Genomic DNA, 22,294 nt, shown 5'->3' with positions numbered 1-22,294 from the left:
TTGTTTATCATTGGTTTCCTATCTTGCTCCAAGCTTAATTCATAGACTAATTCAGGGCCCATTCGAATCATAGGAATGAAAAAACGGAGGAATAGGAAATAGTATTTTGATAGAAATATAAGTGTAAAACAGAGAAATAGGAAACATAGGAAAAATATAGGAATGACCGTTTGATTGGACCACAGGAAAAACACAAGAATTTGAGAAGAGATAAAGACTCATAGGATTTTTTCCATGAGGTTATACCTCTTGTTAAATTATCTCCCAAACTTGTATGGGAAAAGGCATTCCATAGGAATTTCAAGGATTTCATATGATTTATTCCTTTGATTCAAAGGACTGTATAGGAAAAATTTCTATAGGAATAAAATCCTCTAAAAATCCTATGAATTTCCTTTGAATCAAAGGAGCTGAAGCCTTCAGTTCATGCCTTCCTGCTAGTAGGTTTCATTCATGACTATCGATCATAGACTGGCCGTTATACTAATAATTTCTCCCTTGTCACAAATAATGTTTTCAAAATGTTTTTGTCTGAAAATTGTACTACCTCCGTTCCAAAATGTAAACAATTCTAGGTTTTTTTAGTATGGATTAAGATTTAGAAAAAAGATTATGATGTCTTTTAATAAGTAAGGAATTGATGGGGTGCGAGGATAGCCGGAGGTAAAATGTGAAAAAAATAATGACTACGAAATGATCAATGAGACAAGTAATAATTTGAATAGTATAAAATATTTATATTTTATATAAGACTCAAATCCTATAAGTGAATACATTTTGGAACGAATGAAACACTTTGTTGAAAATTTTACTTGGAACTGTGTCGATGTGAAAAGACATGGAGGGTACGCTCTTTTGAAAGAAGGCAATAATGGCGGTGGCGATGAACTTTATTATTGTACATGTTTAATAATTATGTTTTAACGTGACATCATACTTTTCTACTTATTCATTCTATATTATTTTATCACTAGAATACAAGTTTATCATGCCAAGGAAGACACATGTAGACACAAAATTGCTAAAAAACCTTACAACTCGACACACATATTTTGTTATCAATAGCAAAGCATGTGTATTTAGCTCCTCTTTCCGTTTCATATATAAGTAACTTTGCTTTGTCTTAAGTAAAAACCCTTTAAGTTTGACCTAACATATATAAAAATATACTAACATCTACAACACCATATTAGTTTCATTGAATCCACCATTAAATATTTTTATAGTATATTTATTTTATATTAGAAATATGTTATATTTTATATAATTTTAATTAAATATGAAAATATTTGACTTTGGATAAACACAAAGTAACTTGTAATATAAAACAATACGAGTAGTTAGTAAATATGCATTTGATCCGGTTCGCATGTTTGGCAACTCATCATTTGCATTTATAATATTTCAATGCTTAACAATTACCTTTGGTCTTTTCTAGGGCATGCATTTTTTGTAACGCCTATGTAAATCATAATGATATAGATAAATCTACATGATAACGCTAGGTATTGCTCGTGTCTACACTGACACACATATGGACTCTTGAGGCACTTGTCAAACGAGATGTCATGTGCTAAACAACGAAGAAAATCCCACATAATAAAACTGATGTATCCCATTTCTTCTTTACGTTAAGTGGGACCCTTTTTCTACTAGCCAACGAGATATAACATGTTTTTAAAACTTGCATGGTTATAAACGTAACAAAGACTCTTGTAAAACAATCAAATATTATTTAATATATTTGTAAATTCTTAGACATAGTATACCATATGGATCAACTTTGTGTCATATGAAAACAAGCCATCACACTCCTTTCTAACGGTGTGTTTGAACATGATAAAAAAAGAAGAAGATGTCACACAAAATGAGGAGGCTTATTAGTGAATGTTTAGTTGAGTAGTAGACATTGCAGACTTTAATTAAAATGATTTAATATAATTCTTGTAAAACAACTTTCGTATAGATTTTTTTTAAAAAAATACTGTTCAACTGTTCGAAAAGCTTGCTCACGATAAATGAGAGAGTTTTCATCCTAACATGCACTACCAAACGCAACCTAAGTTGATAGTTGACATACTGATCAAACACTATGATCCGTCCAAACATAGTTGTTATCTTCTGCTACATTCGTTTCAAAATGTAAGCATTTCTATATGGTTTAGTATAGACCATGATATGTCAAAAGATTTTCTTCTAGTCACTTCATCGAAATATAAGCAATTGGCTCTTAAATTATCGGAACGACTGAAATCATAGAATAAATGCAGCGATACTTATATTATGGTACAAAATCTGAATTCTAAAACTGCTTATATTTTAGAACAGATAGAGTGCCCTAAGTATTCAACACCCACCATTATAAACTTTTATTTCGTTTGCATATAAAGTCAAAATCAATTTGGCCATTATTTTCGCACTAGAGGTGGATCTGCCTCCCAAACGAATTAGGTGTATGTCCAAACTCTATCACCGATGTTTTTACTATAGTTTTATCACAACACATGTAAAAGATTATTGATTATTAGCAAACACATTTAATTGTCTAGGCTAAATAGGGTCACTGACTCTGTTACCGTCACACCACCTACGACGCAGACTTATAGAATTACTCTATTACGATATGCATGATAATTAATTGTTTAGTGACTTTTTACTAATATATCCTATGGATCTTCATTGCTTTCTCCTTTTTCGTGCATACTAGAGATATATTTTTTTGAGATAAAATGCAATACTAAAGATATATTGTCAATGATTCGTATACATTTTGCTCACATTTTTAAAACAATAAAAGCAACCAATGTATTGGCCTACGATGTTGCGGTGGTGCTTGATCGGACGGTGGAGAGGGCCGCACCCGACGTACACGCTGTAGCAGTAGCACAGAGGATCCCCTTCCGCACCCCCTTCCGTTCTTCCATCTCCCTCGCCCCCCTCTCTTCCCCTCCCTTGGGCCTTGGCCGAACACCCCCGAGCCCCGCGCCGCCGAGCCCTCCTCCCTTCGCCAGCGACCGAGGGAAGCGAGCGGGCACCGTTCCCACCGGCGCTGCGGCTGGCTCCCTTGGAGGCGGCGGAGACCTGCCCTCGTCTCCGCTTGGCTGGCTTCGAGGAGGGCGCCGCGCGATGCGTCCGGACTGATTCCTCCCCTGCGCTGGTACGGATGCTCTAACGTAGCTTGCCTGGATTGCTCCCGCTGGTCTGTTTCTCGCCGGGGGAGGCTTCCCCCCCTTCGTTCGAGAGGTGCCCCGGTACGCCCAGTTAGTCGCGAATTTGATTCGATTTGTTGCAATGGCAGCTTATTTTTGCCCCCAAGGCCCGCGGCTGCTCATTTGCGTGCAGGGGATGTAGTGATTCCGGTTGTGGCAGGCGTCGGAAACGTTCTAAAACTCCGATTTGTAGAGAACTGCCACGAATTTTGCGGGTACTACTGCTAGGGTTGAGGACTTAGTGCGTGTATCTGGGGTTTTCGTCGTCATAATTTTTGGATATTGCCTTGGTGGGCTAGTAGTCGTTGGGGATTTGGTGCATGTTCATGATTACCTGGTTTGAATATTGTGCCCGCTTGGTTTTCTGGTGCTCTGGACCTTAGGGTTTTAGTGATGAGATAACTAGTAGCGTGTTTGGCTTGAGGAGCTAGAGGATGATTGGGCCATCAGATCTAACTCCACACTTCGTGGAATAGGATGAGTTTGATCCATCACCAACATGAGGCTAATCGGAAAATAAGAGGAGAGACAGGGTCACCCCACTAAATAATATAATTGGATTATAGCATGATGACATGATCCCTCCTACCTAAATCCCTCATTGGATCTGTCAAATGGCTGCATCTGAGCCTCCTGCTAACTAAGTTCAATCATATCACTTCACTAGAAATGTTGATTCAGCTGTTTTGGTCTAAAGCATGTTATTGCCTTATTGGTGTAGTATTGAAAAGTCTAGTTTGTCGCATGTCCTTAAATGTATTCTTACATTTTGAGTACCCGTTTGTTTCTAAGCTCCTTTCTGAGATACGAATTTCATAATTGCTCAGCACTATAAGCTTTTATGGTTATGTTTTATTATTTCCCACTTCAGGTGTTGCTGTATACATGGCTCTTAGAAAACACCAACCTTCTGGTAATGCGGCCTCCATTAGTATGGTGCCCCTGGATTTTCCAAGTCAGGAACTTGAGAAGGTTAATTCTGTCAATCCAGTGACGCCAACGGATGTTCCTGATGTGGATGTTGATGTTGATATGAGGGAAGTTTACTTTCTCATTATGCATTTTTTATCACATGGTCCGTTTAAGCGGACCTTTGGAGAACTTTGCAACGAACTCCTCGAGCATCAGCTGCTACCTAGAAGATATCATGCTTGGTATTCACGTGGTGGTTCTCATAGTGGTGAAGACAATGATGATGGCATATCGCTCCCTTTGGGATACCTAAAGTTAGTCGAGAGGTACTGTTACACTACTTATCTGTTCATTCCAAGTGCTGGTTGTAAAAGATCATGAGAAGCTGGATATTGAGGTCTGGAAATCAAAGTGAAAATTGTCAGATTAGTTTTGTGTTGTTATATTAATTATTGTACCAAGGATTTTTATTAAAGCAAGAAACCCTCTAGTTCATTCTACTATGAGCACATGAAAAACTATTACGCCTGTAGTGAACTGGAGACGCTTCTCAGTTAGAAAAGAGTTGAAAAATATCTGGTATGTAGTATGTACTGTATCCATTTGTTTTCTCCTGTGGTCCATACTTCATCACTCTTTCCTTGTATGCTAGTCTAGAGACCTAGACCCTAGAACTGATGAAGCATACTGTTTCTGAAACGGAAGATGTTTTGTAATGGTGACAACATATAACATTTCATAATGGGAGTAAACATAAAGTATGCTAGTTATGTTTTCAGTGTTTGCATAATTTATCTGAAACTTTATGTTTTCAATGTTTTCAAATATGCATTTTGCAAAGGTGGCATCATATAACATAGAAGGTGAACAGACGCCAATGGTTTCTGTAGCTATGGGTTAAGTCTTGAGACGATGAGACTTTATGTTTCTTAAACTGCTGTCAGTTTGTTATGGTTTCAGGATATAATTTAAGCATAACGAATGAACAAACACATAAAACTATCCTTGCCATGGTAGACCATTTATGTTCTGTCTGCTTTTCTTTTTCTCAATGATCACATGGCATTGAGCATTCTCACATACTTTTGTATGCTGCTCATTTTGTAGATACCCTCACATTGGTAAAGAGCACTTGGTAAAGCTTTTAAAGCAACTGATTGTTAGTTCCTGCCACCCACATGGCTTGGTTGGAGGGGTTTCTCCTAATGCTGCTGATGTCCCAACACTTCTTGGATCCAACTCTTTCTCCCTTCTTGCATGTATGTACACTATGTTATTCTAGGCCCTAATGTTCGTTCTTCCCCTTTCTCGAACTGCTTATAGTTTTATTTCTATGAAACACTGTGTCCCCAGTTTTGGTAGTTTGATTTATGTTCTGTACATTTTCCCTGTTATAATTGCTATGTGCATAACTGCTGATGAGAATCTTGGATCCTTCAGCTGATGCGAGCAGGCAAGATAAGGAAAGTCCCAAGCTGTCGCGTTATCTCCGTTGGCCACACATACAAGCTGATCAAGTTCGAGGTTTAAGTTTGAGAGAGATTGGTGGTTTTACTAAACATCGTCGAGCTCCATCTGTACGTGCGTCATGCTATGCCATTGCGAAGCCATCGACCCTTGTTGAAAAGATGCAGATTATAAAGAGATTAAGGGGACATCAAAATGCTGTGTATTGTGGTTCGTTGATCTTTCTCTTTTCTTAATACAATCATGCTTAAATAAACCACTGAGTATTTTTTCTGCGGGTACATCTTTCCATGGCTGTTTTGAGTATCTAGAGTGACCATATGTGCCATACTTCCATGGTCCATTCAGCAAAATACTAGCTGATATTAACTTTACAATTTACTAAACGTATGCAACATTACTAAAGGCCTTATCCCTACTATATCTTCAACAAATGTAGCTATGCCTTGACTATTTTGTGATTTGTTTGAGACCATCGTATCTTATCGGCTATACCTTTTCTCTCTTTTATCTGCCATGTTGTTTCTTCAAACTCACACCTTTATTTTTGGCAGCTACTTTTGATCGAACAGGACGTTATGTTATTACTGGTTCTGATGATCGGCTTGTTAAAATTTGGGCAATGGAAACAGCATTTTGTCTGGCTAGCTGCCGTGGTCATGAAGTAAGTTTTGCTTCAACGTAAAAACATTTACAACCTTTCATCGGATAACTTACTGCTCCTCTATTTTTTGAATTAAGGGTGATATTACTGACCTCGCTGTGAGTTGCAATAATGCTGTGGTAGCATCTTCGTCCAATGATTTCATTATTAGAGTTGTAAGTTTGCTGCCTTTTGTGGTAACTCGGTATCTGTGATAACCTCTTTCTTTCTTTTCCTGTTAATGATTGGTTACTACTTACTAATACAGTGGCGTATACCTGATGGCCTGCCAATCTCAGTGCTGAAAGGGCATACAGGGGTTGTAACTGCCATTGCATTTAGTCCAAGAGCTGGTGCTGCTTTCCAGCTGTTGTCGTGAGTTCTCATATCTTTCTTAAATCTTAATACTACAGTTTATAGTCTTTTCCATTATTTTGGTTTGTGATGCTACCAAAAAATTGGAAGGCAACTAACTGCCCACAAAAGCCAAAAAGCATAAACTTGTCATCAGTCTATGATAACAATTCTGTGTTCAATCTACTTAAGCCAAACCTGAAGCTTGCCTGGGATTCCAAACTACTTACATAGTATACACTAAAAGGAAACCACATGTAAGTTGTTTACTACTAGCTAAATATCCGTGCTTTGCTACGGAGAAATATGAATTATACGCATGTTAATATTGTTTGGAACTTGTATTTTGGAGAAGAAAAAAAGAACCAATATACATGACTATTTTGAAATATTTTATATACATAAAATAGTTGACAATATATAATATAGTTGGTGGATTGCAGATTCACTGCCACCACCATTACCTTCTTTTAGAATAGTATAGATATAGATATAAGCATGTTACTATTGTTTGGAACTTGTATTCTAGAGATGAAAAATAGAACCAATATATAGGATTATTTTGAAATATTTTATGTTCATAACGACATAACGTAGTAGTTGGTAAGGCAATATATAATATAGTTGGTGGATGGCAGATTCACTGTCACCACCATTACCTTCTTTTAGAATAGTATAGATATCGGAGGTGGTATATGAGGTTGATGTATTCGACAGTATTTGGGTGAACCTTAATTTGTTCAGTCCTTATTTGCACAGATCAACTAAAGTTACTAATTCCTATGTCAATTATGTCATTGCTCCAGTGGACACTTGTGCAACTAAAGTTAATAATAAAGGAAATGGCATGCTGATGGTGTATCATGCCTTTTTTTAATATATAAATGTAAACTTCTGTTTGCACACTGCAGATCTCATAAATGTGATTTTCATACCATGACTACAAGTCATATTCATTTAGTATGTTTATTTCTTCTAAATTCTTGTGATAACTTTATCTTGTTTGCTGTATGCACCCTTCATATTGCTATATGTTCTTTGCTTGTTATTCTCTCAATTTTGTCACACAATATTGGTGTGCAGATCTTCAGATGATGGGACATGCAGGATTTGGGATGCCAGACATTCTCAACAATCTCCACGTATATATATACCAAGACCTCCAGATGCTGCCCCTGGTTAGTTTATTGAAGCGTGTCCATTGCATGGGCAATGCCTCTATCTAGTTAATTCAATCATTTGGTGTTTATGCCAGGGAAGGGTGGTGATGCATCTTCTAGTGCTGTTCAAGTTCAACCAACAAATCACCAAATCTTGTGTTGTGCATTCAATGCCAATGGAACTGTATTTGTTACTGGTAGCTCAGACACCTTTGCAAGGGTATATTATTGATTTTGTTCTTTCACTAGTGAAATACTGATTTGACAATCAATAGGTGAATTGCCCTTTTTCATTAGAAATGTTGATTGCAGGTATGGAATGCTTGCAAGAGTTCTTCTGAGGAACATGACCAGCCGAATCATGAGATGGATCTACTATCCGGCCATGAAAATGATGTAAACTATGTGCAGTTTAGTGGATGCGCAGTGGCTTCTAGGTCCTTTTCAGTTGACACCACTCACACCATTAAGGAAGAAAATAATCTTAAGCTAAGAAACTCTTGGTTAGTAGTTTACTCTTATTTATGGTCTGGGTATTCCTTATATTTGTTTCTTTAGCTCCTTCAGTTATCTTATCTATCGTGCCAATGGTTTCCTTTGGTTTGAACAGCTTTGCTTCTGACTGAGTTTTTCTGGTTTTGGTAGGTTCACACATAATATTGTTACCTGCTCCCGTGATGGCAGTGCAATCATATGGGTTCCACGTTCTCGGAGATCACATGTAAGCTCATGGGATCTGGAGCTCTTGATTTTGCTCCTGAATATGTGATGATTTGTCGAACTACCCATTTATCCATTGCTACAGTAGCATGAACCGCTTCCTGAATATTGACCAATTTATTTTCTTATGCAATCACTGTGTATTTTTATTGTTTCACATGTTGGATTGCTAGTGGTAACCTTTGTTTAGTACGCACTGGTGTATCTACCTGCCTTAGCAACCAACTGTAATATAGTATTACCTCCATCTCACAATATACCTCCGTCTCACAATATAAGACTTAAACATTGCCTAGATTCATATTGATACTAATGAATCTAGAGTACCATACAGAATAGAGGGAGTACCATACATACTGGTTAAGGCACAGTTATTGGCTGAGTATCTGTACTGTGGAAAACTGGAAATGCAGACATCTTTAGTATTATTTTCTATTATGCTTCCATTCAAAAATAATTTTTTGCACGACATGTTCTTGGTGTTGATCCAGGGAAAGGTTGGCCGTTGGACACGAGCTTACCATCTTAAAGTTCCTCCACCTCCAATGGCTCCTCAACCACCTCGTGGTGGTCCACGTCAAAGATACCAGCCTACTCCTCGTGGTGTCAATATGATTGTTTGGAGCTTGGACAACCGCTTTGTGCTTGCTGCTATCATGGGTATCTTTTGGTTTACTCCTTTATATCTTTTTCAACTGCAATCATACATGTATGACCTTTTGATTTTTTTTTTTGGTTTAATACATATTTGCATGCCATGATATTTGGGTTATTCAAGTGACATCATAGCTTTAGGAAGTCATTGAATATCTCCAAATTAATTGTAGTTGCTTAATTACATAGCAAGGTCTTATTTCCAGACAAGCCATCAGTTAATATTAAACCATTACCATATCAATGAAAACTGATAAATAGGTGCAATCAGGAGATCCATTTTGATTTGAGCATTAAATCAACCTGAACTTTTTCATGTTGATTTTCATTCCTAAACCATGTGTTTGCATGGTAATATGGTAATCTAGTTATTAAGTAATGAAGATCTGAGATGTTGGCATGCCAGCAAGGTCCCCTCTAAGAGTCTAACTAGTTCGAATTTTGCCTTGTCCTTTAGCATTCATGGATTGATTGAACTTAATAATTTTAGTTGTTCCACGATCATTGATGACTTATGGAGTTTAATTTCCCCTGCATCCTGTCTAGTGCAAGACAAATGTGTTAGGGACCTTGTATCTTGACATTATTGCCAACTGATGGAATTTTTGCAGTATGTGCAACTATAACTTTGACAGGGTATGATTTTTTGATTGCAGTAGCTATTGCTAAAAAATAGTGACGCTTAATAGCATGAAACTTTTAGCTGCTAGCTCAAAGTTGCTTCAGGGACTGATACGATGAATTGATCGGTTTAGAGTACCTAGCATATAGAAGCCTCTGTGGGTGTACCTCATTCTCCATGTTTGGCAGGGTATCCACCTAAAGAAGTCTTACAGTCTTAGGAGAAACTGTTATTTTCTTTTAGCATAATTTATTTTTCTATTTTTGTTATCATTTGTATTCATTTCCTTTAAACATATTATACTACAGATTGCAGAATCTGTGTTTGGAATGCTTCTGATGGGAGCTTGGTACATTCATTGATTGGCCATAAAGAATCAGTAAGCACATGCCATGCATTATGTTTTTAATAAATGACTTATTATTGCGGATTAACATATGCTGTAGATTTTCATTCATGTTATTTTCATCACCTGTTACTCTTTATTTAGCATGCTAGTCACAACGAAGTTGTTCGTGAAGTACAATGGGGTAACTATTCATATTTTGTTGTAAGTGTGCTAGCATCCTGACAAGAGCATGTGCTAAAAAGCACGGGAAACATAAATGGAACAGGAAGGATGGATATAGTAGCTTAGGAGATAAAAGTTTTTTTTTTCCTAAAGAATGGACAATATGAGATGCAATCTGCCAATTCTTGTTTTTTTTTTTGTGATTCAATACTTAATCCTTCCTCTTATAGTTCTTGAATAAAGTTTCATTGTTCCATTATTGGCAGTACTTTTTCCCAGCAGCTATGGTTCAGTTTCATCTGTTTGTTGTATTATCACATATATAATCATTTCTCTTGCCATGATGTAATAATTATAGCTTGTTGAACCTGTGTTGTCACTTGCCCTTCTATTATTTTTTTGGCAATGAGCTCTCTTATATCTAGAAACAAGTCATCTGGTGGGGACCACCTAAAATTTGCATGAATTCCATGTTCTCTAATATTTCTAGGTATTAAATTGCCCAATGAATCAGTGATGTCTGCTCTGTTTTGTTGCAGTTGTCTGTTCTGTTGCAGTGGCATGATCTGCATTATGTGCCTGTTTTTTTTCTGAACTTCAATTTTTCATCATTCTCCTACGAAATTTGATCACCTTCTTTATCAACAGACATTTGTTCTTGATGTTCATCCATTCAACCCCCGTATAGCGATGAGTGCTGGGTATGATGGAAAGACAATCATATGGGATGTAAGTTCATTGCCAGATTTTTGTAATTCTTCTCACAATCTTCCATTTTGAATATCTGTTTTTCTGTATTCAGATATGGGAAGGAAAACCTGTACAAATATATGAAACCGGGCATTTCAAGCTAGTCGATGGGAAGTTCTCACCGTAAGTTTCACCATGGAATTTCCCATCCTTCTATTTTTCTCAAATCTATTTATGCCCATTGAAAGAATTATTTACTACGTAGCACAGCCATCTATACATCTCGCTATCTAGGAATCTTGAGTTTGCATAGAAATATATTTGTTAATTTAGTTCAATCTCATTGAGTTCCCCCAATATCCCTGCTGAACGCCATGATCCTTTAACCATCATATACATCTTTTTTGATGAACTGGTTAAAAATCAATTATCTTCCAGTGAAGTGCTCACTTGCAGCCCAATGTGCATCCATCCATAGCACTATACTGACACTGCAACATGTTCATCTTCTGTCCTTTGCCTAAAATGGTTTTCCATCCATAGAACTATACCAACACTGCGAGATGTTCTTCTGTTCTTCTGCGAGATTAACCTGGTTGGTACGATTGGTTCTCCAAGGTTTATGTGCAACACTAATGAAAGTATGAAAAGAGGCTATCCATGTGGAACTAAACCTACTTCTAGACTGGTAAACCTGAATGTAACCAACTTGGCGAAGGTGTTATGCTAGCAATTGGAGTTGTTCATTCCCTTTCTCTTTCTAATTATAACTAGAATTTGATCTAAAGCTCTTACCATTCCATTTAGTCTTTCAGTTTTACTGTTTGAGATCTTGAAAGGTCATGTTTCATAATCTAGATTATAACTAAAAAGATGGTTTGTGTGACTTGACTTAAAATTAACTGCCTGGTGAGTTTGAAACATCTACTTTGTGCTGTTGGTTTGACATTGTGCCTATGTTCTTTGGACTATGTAATTTATACTCATTTCAGGCAAGGAGAATAAACATAATCTTGGTTATTTTTCCCTTCTAGATGTTTTGGCTCTCTGATGTTTTTTCCCCCAAAAGATTCATGCGACTGTCACTCTTTCAATATTAATACTCCACTAGACTACTAGAGCTGTTGACTTATTTATCCTCAGAGTGTGAAATATTAACTTAGGAACGTCATTGTTTAAAATGGAAAATTGAACGTTGATCAATTACTTTTATATTGCTGATTAATCTAAATTTATTTTTTTCATCTCTCAATATTATACTGGATGGTAATTCAGGGATGGGACATCACTTATTCTCTCCGATGAAATTGGACAAATATTCATTATTGGTACAGGGCAGGGAGAGTCCCAGAAAGATGCGAAATATGATCAGGTACGAAAATTGTTACACAGCCTTCGAGTTATTGTAGGGAATACCAGGTGTAAACCAATGTTTGAGTGCAATCATGTAAACTGACACCATCCTTGTGATGAGATGAACCATTGGATTTGGCTAGGAGATTGAATATTTTAATTTTGTTCGATCGTGTATGAGACTGCAACTTCCTTATCTGATATAAAGTTGGCCCTAAGGATTACTCACAGATGTTTTTGGTCTAGATTTTACCCCATTTTGGGAAAGTATCATAATTTTTGTATTTAATGATAACAGTTCTTCCTTGGAGACTACCGGCCTCTTATCCAAGACACAAACGGAAATGTTATTGATCAGGTCTGTTCACAGTGTCTGCCTTGCTTTTGCATTAACTAACTGGCTTGTTTAGTTTCTTTGCTATACATAATGATCCTTTCAATTTGTGTGGTTAGCTGTTACATTTCTTTCACTTATTCTCTCAATTCAGTGTCCGCCTTGCTTTTGCATTAGCTATCATGTGATATGCTTTTGGGGTTTCTTTTAAAATTGCCATTTTCATTTACTTTGGCCTGAATATCTAATAGGTGAATGTAGTTGCCACTTGCCATCAACAATATGGTGTCGTTCTTTGAAGAAAGTCCCTAGCATTATGCTTTTTTTGCATTTTACCTTTTAGTGAAGTAATAACAAGCAGGATGTTTTTGAATGTTTGCAATTGATTAATGTCTACCTGACTACTGACTAGCTTTTAAAGTGCATCACTTACTACAACCGTTATAACTTCTGAAGTGTAGCAAACTCAGAAGATAAGCAAGGGATCTTGTTTTCTTAAGAAGCTGAAAAATAATTATGCATTACCTCCATTCAGCTTATAAGATGTTTGGCTTTCCCTGGATTCATATGGATACTAATGAATCTGGACATATATATAAAACATATACATTGGTTCATAGATGAATTTAGGAAAAACCAAAATGAAAGACAGCATGGCTGGGAAATAGATTGATTGATTATGGAGGAGCCCAAGGCTCAAGCACTTATAGGCAAGGATAATCCCTAACAATAGGAAAGATATAATCTAGGAGATCCTTGCCAAACATAACCAACTGACCAAAACCAGGGGGGAGGCAGCAGCCGCACCCTGTTAGGGTTGCAGCCGAACTCCCCTGGGCCCATGGGCCTATACATCACGCTAACACAAAACATCTTATAACCTGAAACAGAGGGAGTAGAAGTTAGGACCATGCAGCTGTTCAGATAAAGTTTGGCCTTGATTTACTGTGAACATAGACCACATTGAAGCACTTTTATTTCCTATTACAATCTGTTTAGTTGTGAAAGTATATGCAATTCTGCATAATTTCTCTCCGTGTAAACAATAGCCCACAACATTATCGTCATGTAATTAATTAATTAATTAATTAATTAATGCTGTTTTAGTAGCTGTAATGCATCAATTTTTTTATGCAATAGTAATCCCAGAAAGAGTTCAATCTAGTAAACTTTGGTGATGCTAAGGAAATATTGGAACATGGTTAAACACAAACAACAGACAGTTGTTCAGAAGTACTGAACCATGTGTCAAGCTGCTTTTTCTTGGTTCACAAACTGCATCATGACCTATATTGGTTTTCTTTATGTTTTTTGCTTCATGAATCCAGGAAACACAACTTGCACCTTATAGGAGAAACATGCAAGACCTTCTGTGTGACTCTGGTATGTACCTTATGTGCCATCCTTCTAGCCTAGTAAGTTTAGTCACTTGTATGCTTATACTTTTGATTTGCTGATTGCAGGTATGATACCCTATCCAGAGCCCTTTCAAAGCATGTACCAGAAACGACGGTTAGGTACCCTGGGTATTGAGTGGCGACCGCCCTCCGTAAATTTTGCTGTCGGTCCCACTTACAATGCAACCACTGGTGAATATCAAATCATCCCAACTATTGATCCAGATAGGTGGGAACCACTTCCAGAGATAACGGACTTCATTGAGCTTGAACCAGAAAATGAGATTATTTCGGATGATACTGATTCTGAGTACAATGGCCTGGACGAGCATTCTAGTGAAGGGGAACAGGAGGCTCTGAGTGGTGATTCGTCTGATGCTTCATACTCAAGTGCAGAGATTGATGGGGATAACCTTACTGATACTGCTCTTCGCAGATCGAGAAGAAAAAAGAAAAAATCAGATGTAAGAAGAGACGATCATGTTCATTCCATCTTCTTTTATGCCACCTTACATTTTTTGACTTATTTATCTTTTTATTATATCTTTGACAGGGAGGCGTGGTTACTTCATCTGGTCGTCGAGTTAAGAAAAGAAATTTTGATGAGCGTGATGTGCCTACAGTTTCAAGGCCACATAAAAGCAGGAAGTCTAGGAATGGTCGTTCAAGCAAAAGGAAAAAATCCCCTAAATCAAAAGGATTGCGACCTCAAAGACGTGCTGCTCGCAATGCACTCAGTTTCCTCTCAAAGATAGGAGCTTCAACAGAAGAGGATGAAGATGACTCGGAGAGCAGTTTCTCGGACAGTGAGCGGAACACTGAATGTGCAGAAGCTGAACATTTAGCATGGAATGGGCAGCTAAGACTTGGTAGAGAGAGTAACTCCAAATATGACTCTGAAGATGTTACACAACCTTCTCATTTCACTGAAACTCATGGAAACTCTGGAAGTAATAGGAAGCTGGTCCTCAGGATACCACGCCGTGATTTAAAAGTTCAATTTACTTCAGAAAACAGAAAAACAGAGTGCTCTACTCAGGATAAAGAAGGGGTGGCACTTGCTCCAACCAATCGTGAAACAGTTGAGACCAAACCAAATTCTGAGCCAGGATCTTCCTCTGCATTAAAGGCTGAATTGACAGATGGAGTGCAAACTGAGATCTCTGATCCACATGATGTGTCTGCTCTTCATAATAACAACACAATCAAGTGGGGTGAGGTAAAGGTGCGGTCTTCTAAGAGATTCAAGTTCGGCGACTCTTCAGTTGCAGACATTTGGCCTACTTCAAATGATGCTGCTTCACAGAATGTTGACCATCCAGATAGTAAGAAGATGCTTAACGGTGATGACATCCAGCAAACGGTTGAGCTGAATTCACGAGAAATTCAACATGCAATAAATGTGGAAAACCACACAACTGATGATTGTTGTGGAGATAATTTGCTGGACAAAGAAAAGATTGCTAGTAACGATAATGCTCATGTAGATGAAGGATATGAGTGGGAACATGGCCGACAAGCCCACAACACCTCTCAGAGTATATCCTTGAAACTGAAGTTCAGATCAAGAGGCTTTGCAGATGGAGCAGGTTCATTGGACAAATCAAGAATCACTACTGCAGTAGGGAATGACATGAACTCTGAACATGATAAAGTTCATATGCTGCATGATGAGGGTTCTGCCCTTTATCAACATATGAGTGATGAAGTCTTTACTGTGTCGAACAGTTTGCCAGAATGCACAGATAAAAGTGCTAGTTTGCATGATTCAAAAAAGTGGCACTTAGATCCTGCAAAAACATATAGTGCAGTTTACAAAAGATCAAAGACAAATAAGCAGAAGAAAAATTTGGATTCAGATGCGTATAGAAATGAGGAGAGCACTTCACTATCCAATGATGATGATGGTTATCAACCTCCAGATTACAGTCCTGTTAAATCTGGTAGTGCTACTTTGCGAAGAAGTGCGAGGAGGCCATATGCATACACTGATGATGGTATAACAAGGGATGATGCCACTCAAGTGAAAAATTCTTCTCATGAAGCATCAACTAGTGGGAGGCGAAATATTACAGATGTGCGTGAGGTCATGTGGAAATCAAACTCAAAAACTGTTGGTTTAAGGTCTGCTAGGAACAAAAGAGAGAGTTCTAACTTTCCTGGTGCACATCTATTGGAGAAAAGGAAACAAGTGTCCATGAAATATTCATGGCTGATGTTGCTAGAGCATGAAGATAGCTACCGTTATATTCCTCAACTTGGTGATGAGGTTATGTACTTGAGGCAGGTAATGTAATTTTTTGTATTTTGTTATACTTTCCGTAAAAGTATGATAAGTGCTGCCTCCCATCTTTTTATTTTTCATCTAGGACATTAATGTGATCACTGGTACAGTATCTTTCAATTCATCTTTTTCTAATCATATGCCCACAAAAGTTATGAGAATACATTGATATGAAAGCACTTGCAGTGACAAATTTTGCTAACTATACTTTCACATTGACAGATATTAATATTTTTGCAAGTATTTCAGACCAAAGTTTTTAACATTCAATTGCGCTCATTCTAGAGGGACACCTATTTGAAATTTTGAATGTATCAATGTAGTATTTGTAACGAAACAATTTTAGCCATAAAAGATTTGTCAACTTTTCTTAAATGCTTCTACCCACCCATAATAGTAGAATGGTTGATTTGATGGTGTGGAGAAAATGATCATCAAGTATTAAAATTAGCGGAGTACAATTATGTACAATTCACCCCAGAGAAATACTCCATCTAGTGATGAAAGCATTTTGGAAACCAACAGTCTCCAAAATTCAACTTTGACCATTATCCTATGGTAATATGTTTAGAGGCAAATCACCATATTCAAAAGATAGTGATGCTTAAGGTTTTAAAGTTTATCTGGATGTATGTCAATGCACTGTTCTCAGTGTCAACTGTCAAGTGTGCTTAAGATTTGCACAAACTTCTAAAACTCAAATTAACTGCACACCTTATTCTTTCATAAATCTTAAAGCAATGTCAATGATGGCTAAGGTTGATGTACCTGTGTATGCATGTAGATGTGCATTTTTTTTACTTATGATTCTTATTTTGGTGCTTTCTATTTTTGTAGGGCCACGAAGAATATCTTAAAGGATCACGGTCGTCAGATGATTGCCCGTGGAATCGGATCAAAGGCCTTAAAGATGTAGAACTTTGCAAGATTCAAGGTCTAGATTACACTACATTCAGAGGGTCTGGTGAAAGCTGCTGTAAATTAACTATTGAATTCATTGATGATACTTCAAGAGGATTAGGCAGAACATTTATGATCACCTTGCCAGAGCTAGTTAATTTCCCAGATTTTCTTGTGGAAAGAACACGGTATGAATCTTCTATTGATCGGAACTGGACTAACAGAGATAAGTGCAAAGTTTGGTGGAGGAATGAGGGAGAGCAAGGAGGAAGTTGGTGGGAGGGGCGGGTATCTGCATTAAAGCCAAAATCGCCTGATTTTCCTGAGAGTCCATGGGAGAAATATGTCATTCAGTATAAGAATGATGGTTCTGATCACCCACATAGCCCCTGGGAACTCCATGATACTGGTAACCTATGGGTCCCATGGAAACATCCACACATTGATCTCGGTATAAAGGACAAATTGCTATCAGAGTTGGACAACTTACTTGAATTGTCTCACAGAAATCAGGTGGAAGTTAATTCATTATTATTTTTATACTCTTTTGTTACCTTTCTCTATTTTAACATAAAACATTAAACTATTGAGGTTTTACAGGATCGCTATGGCGTTCTAAAGTTGAACAATGTTGCAGAAAAATCAGATTTCATTAACAGGTAGTTCTTCTATTGGTTGTTGCATTCATTGCTGATGTCAGTGATGTGTGAGTATATATATCTTCTGTTCATCAAAGTGAATATTGATTTTGATCGTCCTTGCTAGAAACCACCAGTATTTATTTCATCAAACCTTCACTACCTTCTTTTGGAAGTCCTACAAAACAGCATGTTATAATAGAAGTCCTTGAAAACCATATTTGCAGATGTCTTGAAAATTATGTTTAGTAGTGGTCAAAATTGTATTTTTTTAGACCATGATGATGTCCAAAACATGTATGTTGTGGGCATAGGGAGTACCTTTTTTTATTATTGCAAATCTGATTATGATTGTTAATCACATTATTTTTCAACATATCCTTTCGTTTAGTTCTCTATCCATATATGCTCATAAAGTCATATTGTAATGACTAGTATATGGGCAGAACCTATATACTTGTTAATTTTCATAGTTTTGGTTGCATTATATTGTTATTTATATATTTATGATCTATTTAATAGCAACATTCATCTTAGGATTTCTTTTGCTCTACACAACCTGCTTAGGTTTCCTGTCCAGTTCTCCGTTGAGGTGATCAGGATAAGACTAGAGAACAATTACTACAGAACTCTGGAAGCTGTCCAACATGATGCAACTGTGATGCTTGCAAATGCCCAGTCTTATTTCTCAAAGAGCACTGAAATGACAAAAAAGATTCGGAAGCTATCTGATTGGATGGAAGAAACCTTTTCATCACTATAGATAATGGTGCTTTATGCCCAGTTGACATGCTTCTTTTTGTGCAAGCAGAATTTGCCTCGCAGCAACAGTATGATTCTACGGGTGTTACTGCGGAAAAATTTTGTTAGAGGAATACTAAAGTAGTTTTCAGGATGCTCAACAGCTTAAGACTATTCAATGCATTGTTTTGCTGGTGCAAGTTGATCTTAACTAACGCCTCTGACCATTTGATCCTCGTGAAGAGAAATCGATTATCCGGTTGGACAAAAGGAACGTCGAGGACCTTGTTAGAGATATGCATGTGTAAAGCTGGTAGTGGAAAATGCACTACCATGTTATTCGTTGTGTATAGACCCCCGCACATCATCAATAAAGAAGCGATAAAATGTTTACCGTATTCATTATTTACTACAATTTCAGGTGTTACATTGAATGATATTCTTCCTAGATTCATGTAAAATCTTGTTTCAAGCTATTTTTCCGATATTAGGAAAGGGTTTTTCTTTTATCCGATTATCCACCATCTTCGATTCTATTAGCTCAAATAAACAATAAAAAAACTTGAAACCAAACAACCCCTGGATATCAGCTGCCTCCAACTGTCTTGCAAATCTGCGATTTGTTTTGCTCGTAACGATACTGCTGTTGCAATCTCGCATCTACAGTTAAAGCGATTATCCCTATATCAGTGTTAGCTTTCAGAGAGCCGAAATGTTGGCACGTACAAAGCGATGATTGTACATCAATATTTGGATCAAGAACTTGATTAGTATCTGGAATTGAGCTCGTTGACCACGAGCATCAGCCCCAAAAAACAGAAAGATGGAGGACAAACTCCAGGAAAACATGGTCAACCTTCAACCGGGAGAGACGAGGAAATCTCCTGATGAGAGGGAGGCAGCTAGTCGGCGTCTACGTGGGCCTTGCGGCTCTGAACGTGGGGTGCAGCAGCCGGCCGAGCTCCTCGTCGCCGGCGTCTAGCGGCTCGCCAGTCTCGTTCCTGACGCGTTGCACGGCCGTGGTATTGAGCGACTCGTGCGCGAACCCGTACAGCTTCAGTATCTGGTCGTCGGCGAAGTTGAACGCGCGCTCCATGCCGAGCCGGCACCGCTCCGCCGGGTAGCTGTCGGCGTACCGCCGGCACGGCTTGCACCCGACGAAGTGCGTGATTAACGGCCACCGGCCGTCGTCGCGCCCCGTCCGCCGCAGCTCCTCGTACCTGTCCACGATGCCCTCCCAGAAGCCGTTGAGGTCGTAGGAGCTCTCGAGGAACACCTTGTCCCCCCACCTCTCCCGCTGCGTCACCAGCAGGTAGATGAGCGCCGACTGGTCGTCGGCCTCGAACGGCGGCCGGCCGGAGAGCTCCTCGGCGAAGAGATGGCCGTACCTGTCCCGCACGGGCCCGCGCGGCCCCATGGGCGCCCACGCGTCGAGCAGGTCGAGCGACCACTGGCAGTTGCGGATGAGGAAGCTGCCGGTGTTGACGCCGACCCAGCTCTTCTCGTCGAACACCTTGGCCGCCCAGCCATGGAGCACGAGGTTGTGCGACGCGTACCGCTCCCACGGCAGCTCGAACAGCATGTCGGTGAACACCGCGTCGGAGTCCACCCACCAGAGCAGCTCCGCCTCCGGGTGCGCCACCATCAGCGCGCGCAGCAGCGGCAGCTTCGCCCAGAACCCCGACATCTCCGCGTCCAGGAACGCCGTGTTGTAGAACACGTCGAGGCCGTGGACGCGGCAGTAGTCCACCTTGTTCTTGAACGCGCGCAGCAGCAGGTGGTCGCCGTCCGGGTCGGGGCAACGCGCCGGCGCTGACCCGGTCACGACCAGCACGCGCGGCCGCCCCGCGCGCGCCGGGAACTCCGGGTGCGCCGCGAGCCACGCGGCCCGCCGCGCGTCGTAGCCCAGGATGGTGCGCCCCAGCGAGTAGGGCGGGTCGGTAAGCTGCCGCGGCGGCGGGAGGCCACTGTCCTCGTCGCTCGAGTTCTCCCCGGCCTTCGCCGACGTCGGCGCCAGCGGCGGAGACGACGACGACGCCGCCGCCTCCGCGATGTGGACGGGCTCGTTGAACACGACGCGGATGCGCGGCATGGTGAGGGAGGATCCCGTCGGGCCGAGGATGAGGAACAGCGCGCCGACGACGAGGACCACGACGACGACGAGAGGGACGTTGTGGCTCGTCGAGCAACGCTGCTCGTACTGCCGCCGGCTGCTGGCCCGCCGATCCGAGCTCACCTTGCCACCGTACTTCTCCATCATCTCGCGTGGCCCGGCCGGCGATCGAGCTGCCGCGACTCGATCGCAAGTGGCCGTATATATTACTCCACTCCAGTACTCCACTACATGTTACTAGTAGCATTCGTGGCTTCGTGAGCGCACGACGAACGGTGCGGTGCACACACCCCAGCCGTCGATCGCGTTGCAGGCGTCAGCCCAAGAAGGAATCCTGCGGTGCACGCATGTATTGGGGTGGTTAAAAATACGCCATTGGGATCGTGTCGACCGGGCCGGCCGGCGGGGGTGATCACGATCGTGGCAGACACTGATCAGGATTAGAATACTGAGCAGGTAATTCCTGGAAGTTTTAAGTCCCAAATCTCGATGTGGCTTGGGGCCAAAGAGGCTTAATTGCCCATGTGCATTGACTCAAAATCTGTGTAGGGTTTGGTTCTACTTCTTCCAATGATACACACGGTCGGGTTATTACGGCTTCTCTCTGTGTGTGTCTTTTTTTTTAGACGAGCCCAGAATTGCTGGTTGTTATTACGGACTCTTTCATTTGCAGATTCTGGACCCTTTTGGAGGCCCATCTAAGGTCAGTTTGTTTTCTGAAAATGCCAGTTACACAGGCCAAGAATAAAAACTTTGTGTCTGGTGATGGTTTTCGTCAATGGACTACCAACCTAGACAAAGTTTCAGAATTATATCGTTCGAACTAGCTATATTTATGGCATCATATTTTGTAAAAAAGAATCAATTTTTTATAATATAAATTGTCTACATTTACACCGTAATTTCTTCTGTAAATTTTAATTATTGTACGGTTTGTTTTCTAATATACACCATATAAAGGAATTAATTAAGATAAAAAAAGATAGCAAACACATAGAGAAAAAAACGACTAATTAAGTAAAAAATGTGGCCCTTTTTTTTAGTAAAGTGGTTAATGCAATTAGCTTCTCCAACCCCTGGGCCCTTGCCCTAAAGCTAGGAATGGCGAGTAAAAGTTAACAGTATATATCCTTAAAAATAAAATAAAAACACCTCTGCGAGCAAAAAGCATGCAACTATGCAAGGCAGAAGAAGTCTGTGCAAATCCTTCCCAGCATCGGACCATTTTACCAGCTTCTTGCAGTGCCATTTTCAGAGAGAGGAAATCGGAAATCTCACTGCCTCTATCTTTTAAAACTCAAATCCAATATCCTAGGCGAAAGCCTTTCAAACGGAGAAGACAGCCATATAGGTCTCTCTACTTTTTTTTAAACCCCCGGGTGTATTATATCGAAAGAGGGAAACACTGTACAAAAATCCAAAATGGATCTAGAGACTTGAAAACGAAAAAGGAGAAACAGCAGAAAGGGGACCATCATCCGACACGAAGGCCTTACAAACACAACGCAAGAAAAATTGCCAAGGAGAATCCAAGGCCTGAGACGAGAGAATGTAGCTTTAGCTAGTAAAGACTTCAGTTCGTTTCAAAAAAG

The 22,294-nt window shown here is 39.6% G+C and overlaps 2 protein-coding genes across 3 annotated transcripts; one reads left to right on the top strand and one right to left on the bottom strand.

The window, feature by feature from the left end:
- The first annotated feature begins 2,936 nt into the window (after positions 1 to 2,936).
- On the top strand, positions 2,937 to 19,004 carry LOC102722098 (PH-interacting protein-like). 2 transcript variants are annotated; one of them, XM_015835398.2, is made up of 23 exons: positions 2,937 to 3,157; positions 4,081 to 4,447; positions 5,229 to 5,380; positions 5,562 to 5,798; positions 6,143 to 6,252; positions 6,330 to 6,407; positions 6,500 to 6,606; positions 7,669 to 7,763; positions 7,841 to 7,965; positions 8,058 to 8,248; positions 8,391 to 8,466; positions 8,957 to 9,125; positions 10,050 to 10,120; positions 10,901 to 10,981; positions 11,055 to 11,125; positions 12,218 to 12,314; positions 12,594 to 12,653; positions 13,958 to 14,012; positions 14,093 to 14,490; positions 14,580 to 16,313; positions 17,148 to 17,723; positions 17,811 to 17,869; positions 18,416 to 19,004. In XM_015835398.2, the coding sequence occupies exons 2-23, from the start codon at positions 4,095 to 4,097 to the stop codon at positions 18,609 to 18,611; spliced, it is 5,091 nt and encodes a 1,696-aa protein (XP_015690884.1). In that variant the 5' UTR covers positions 2,937 to 3,157; positions 4,081 to 4,094; the 3' UTR covers positions 18,612 to 19,004. The 2 variants fall into 2 exon arrangements, with proteins under 2 accessions (XP_015690884.1, XP_006649960.1); XM_006649897.3 differs by lacking the exon at positions 2,937 to 3,157 and adding an exon at positions 3,194 to 3,251.
- A 498-nt stretch (positions 19,005 to 19,502) lies between these two features.
- LOC102701434 (probable glycosyltransferase 5) lies at positions 19,503 to 20,849 on the bottom strand. Its single transcript, XM_040522593.1, has one exon. It carries the CDS (start codon positions 20,847 to 20,849, stop codon positions 19,503 to 19,505), a length of 1,347 nt encoding a protein of 448 aa, XP_040378527.1.
- Positions 20,850 to 22,294: the final 1,445 nt, after the last annotated feature.

This window comes from Oryza brachyantha, chromosome 3 (assembly GCF_000231095.2).
Source record: "Oryza brachyantha chromosome 3, ObraRS2, whole genome shotgun sequence".
NCBI classification, from domain to species: Eukaryota; Viridiplantae; Streptophyta; class Magnoliopsida; order Poales; family Poaceae; genus Oryza; species Oryza brachyantha.
This window is presented reverse-complemented; position numbering and strand designations above follow the sequence as displayed.

Coding starts and splice junctions, on each gene's coding strand:
- LOC102722098 (XM_015835398.2), top strand. CDS start 4,095: ATGGCTCTTAGAAAACACCAACCTTCTGGTAATGCGGCCTCCATTAGT. Junction 7,966..8,057: donor GCTCAGACACCTTTGCAAGG/GTATATTATTGA, acceptor TGTTGATTGCAG/GTATGGAATGCTTGCAAGAG. Junction 16,314..17,147: donor AGGTTATGTACTTGAGGCAG/GTAATGTAATTT, acceptor CTATTTTTGTAG/GGCCACGAAGAATATCTTAA.
- LOC102701434 (XM_040522593.1), bottom strand. CDS start 20,849: ATGATGGAGAAGTACGGTGGCAAGGTGAGCTCGGATCGGCGGGCCAGC.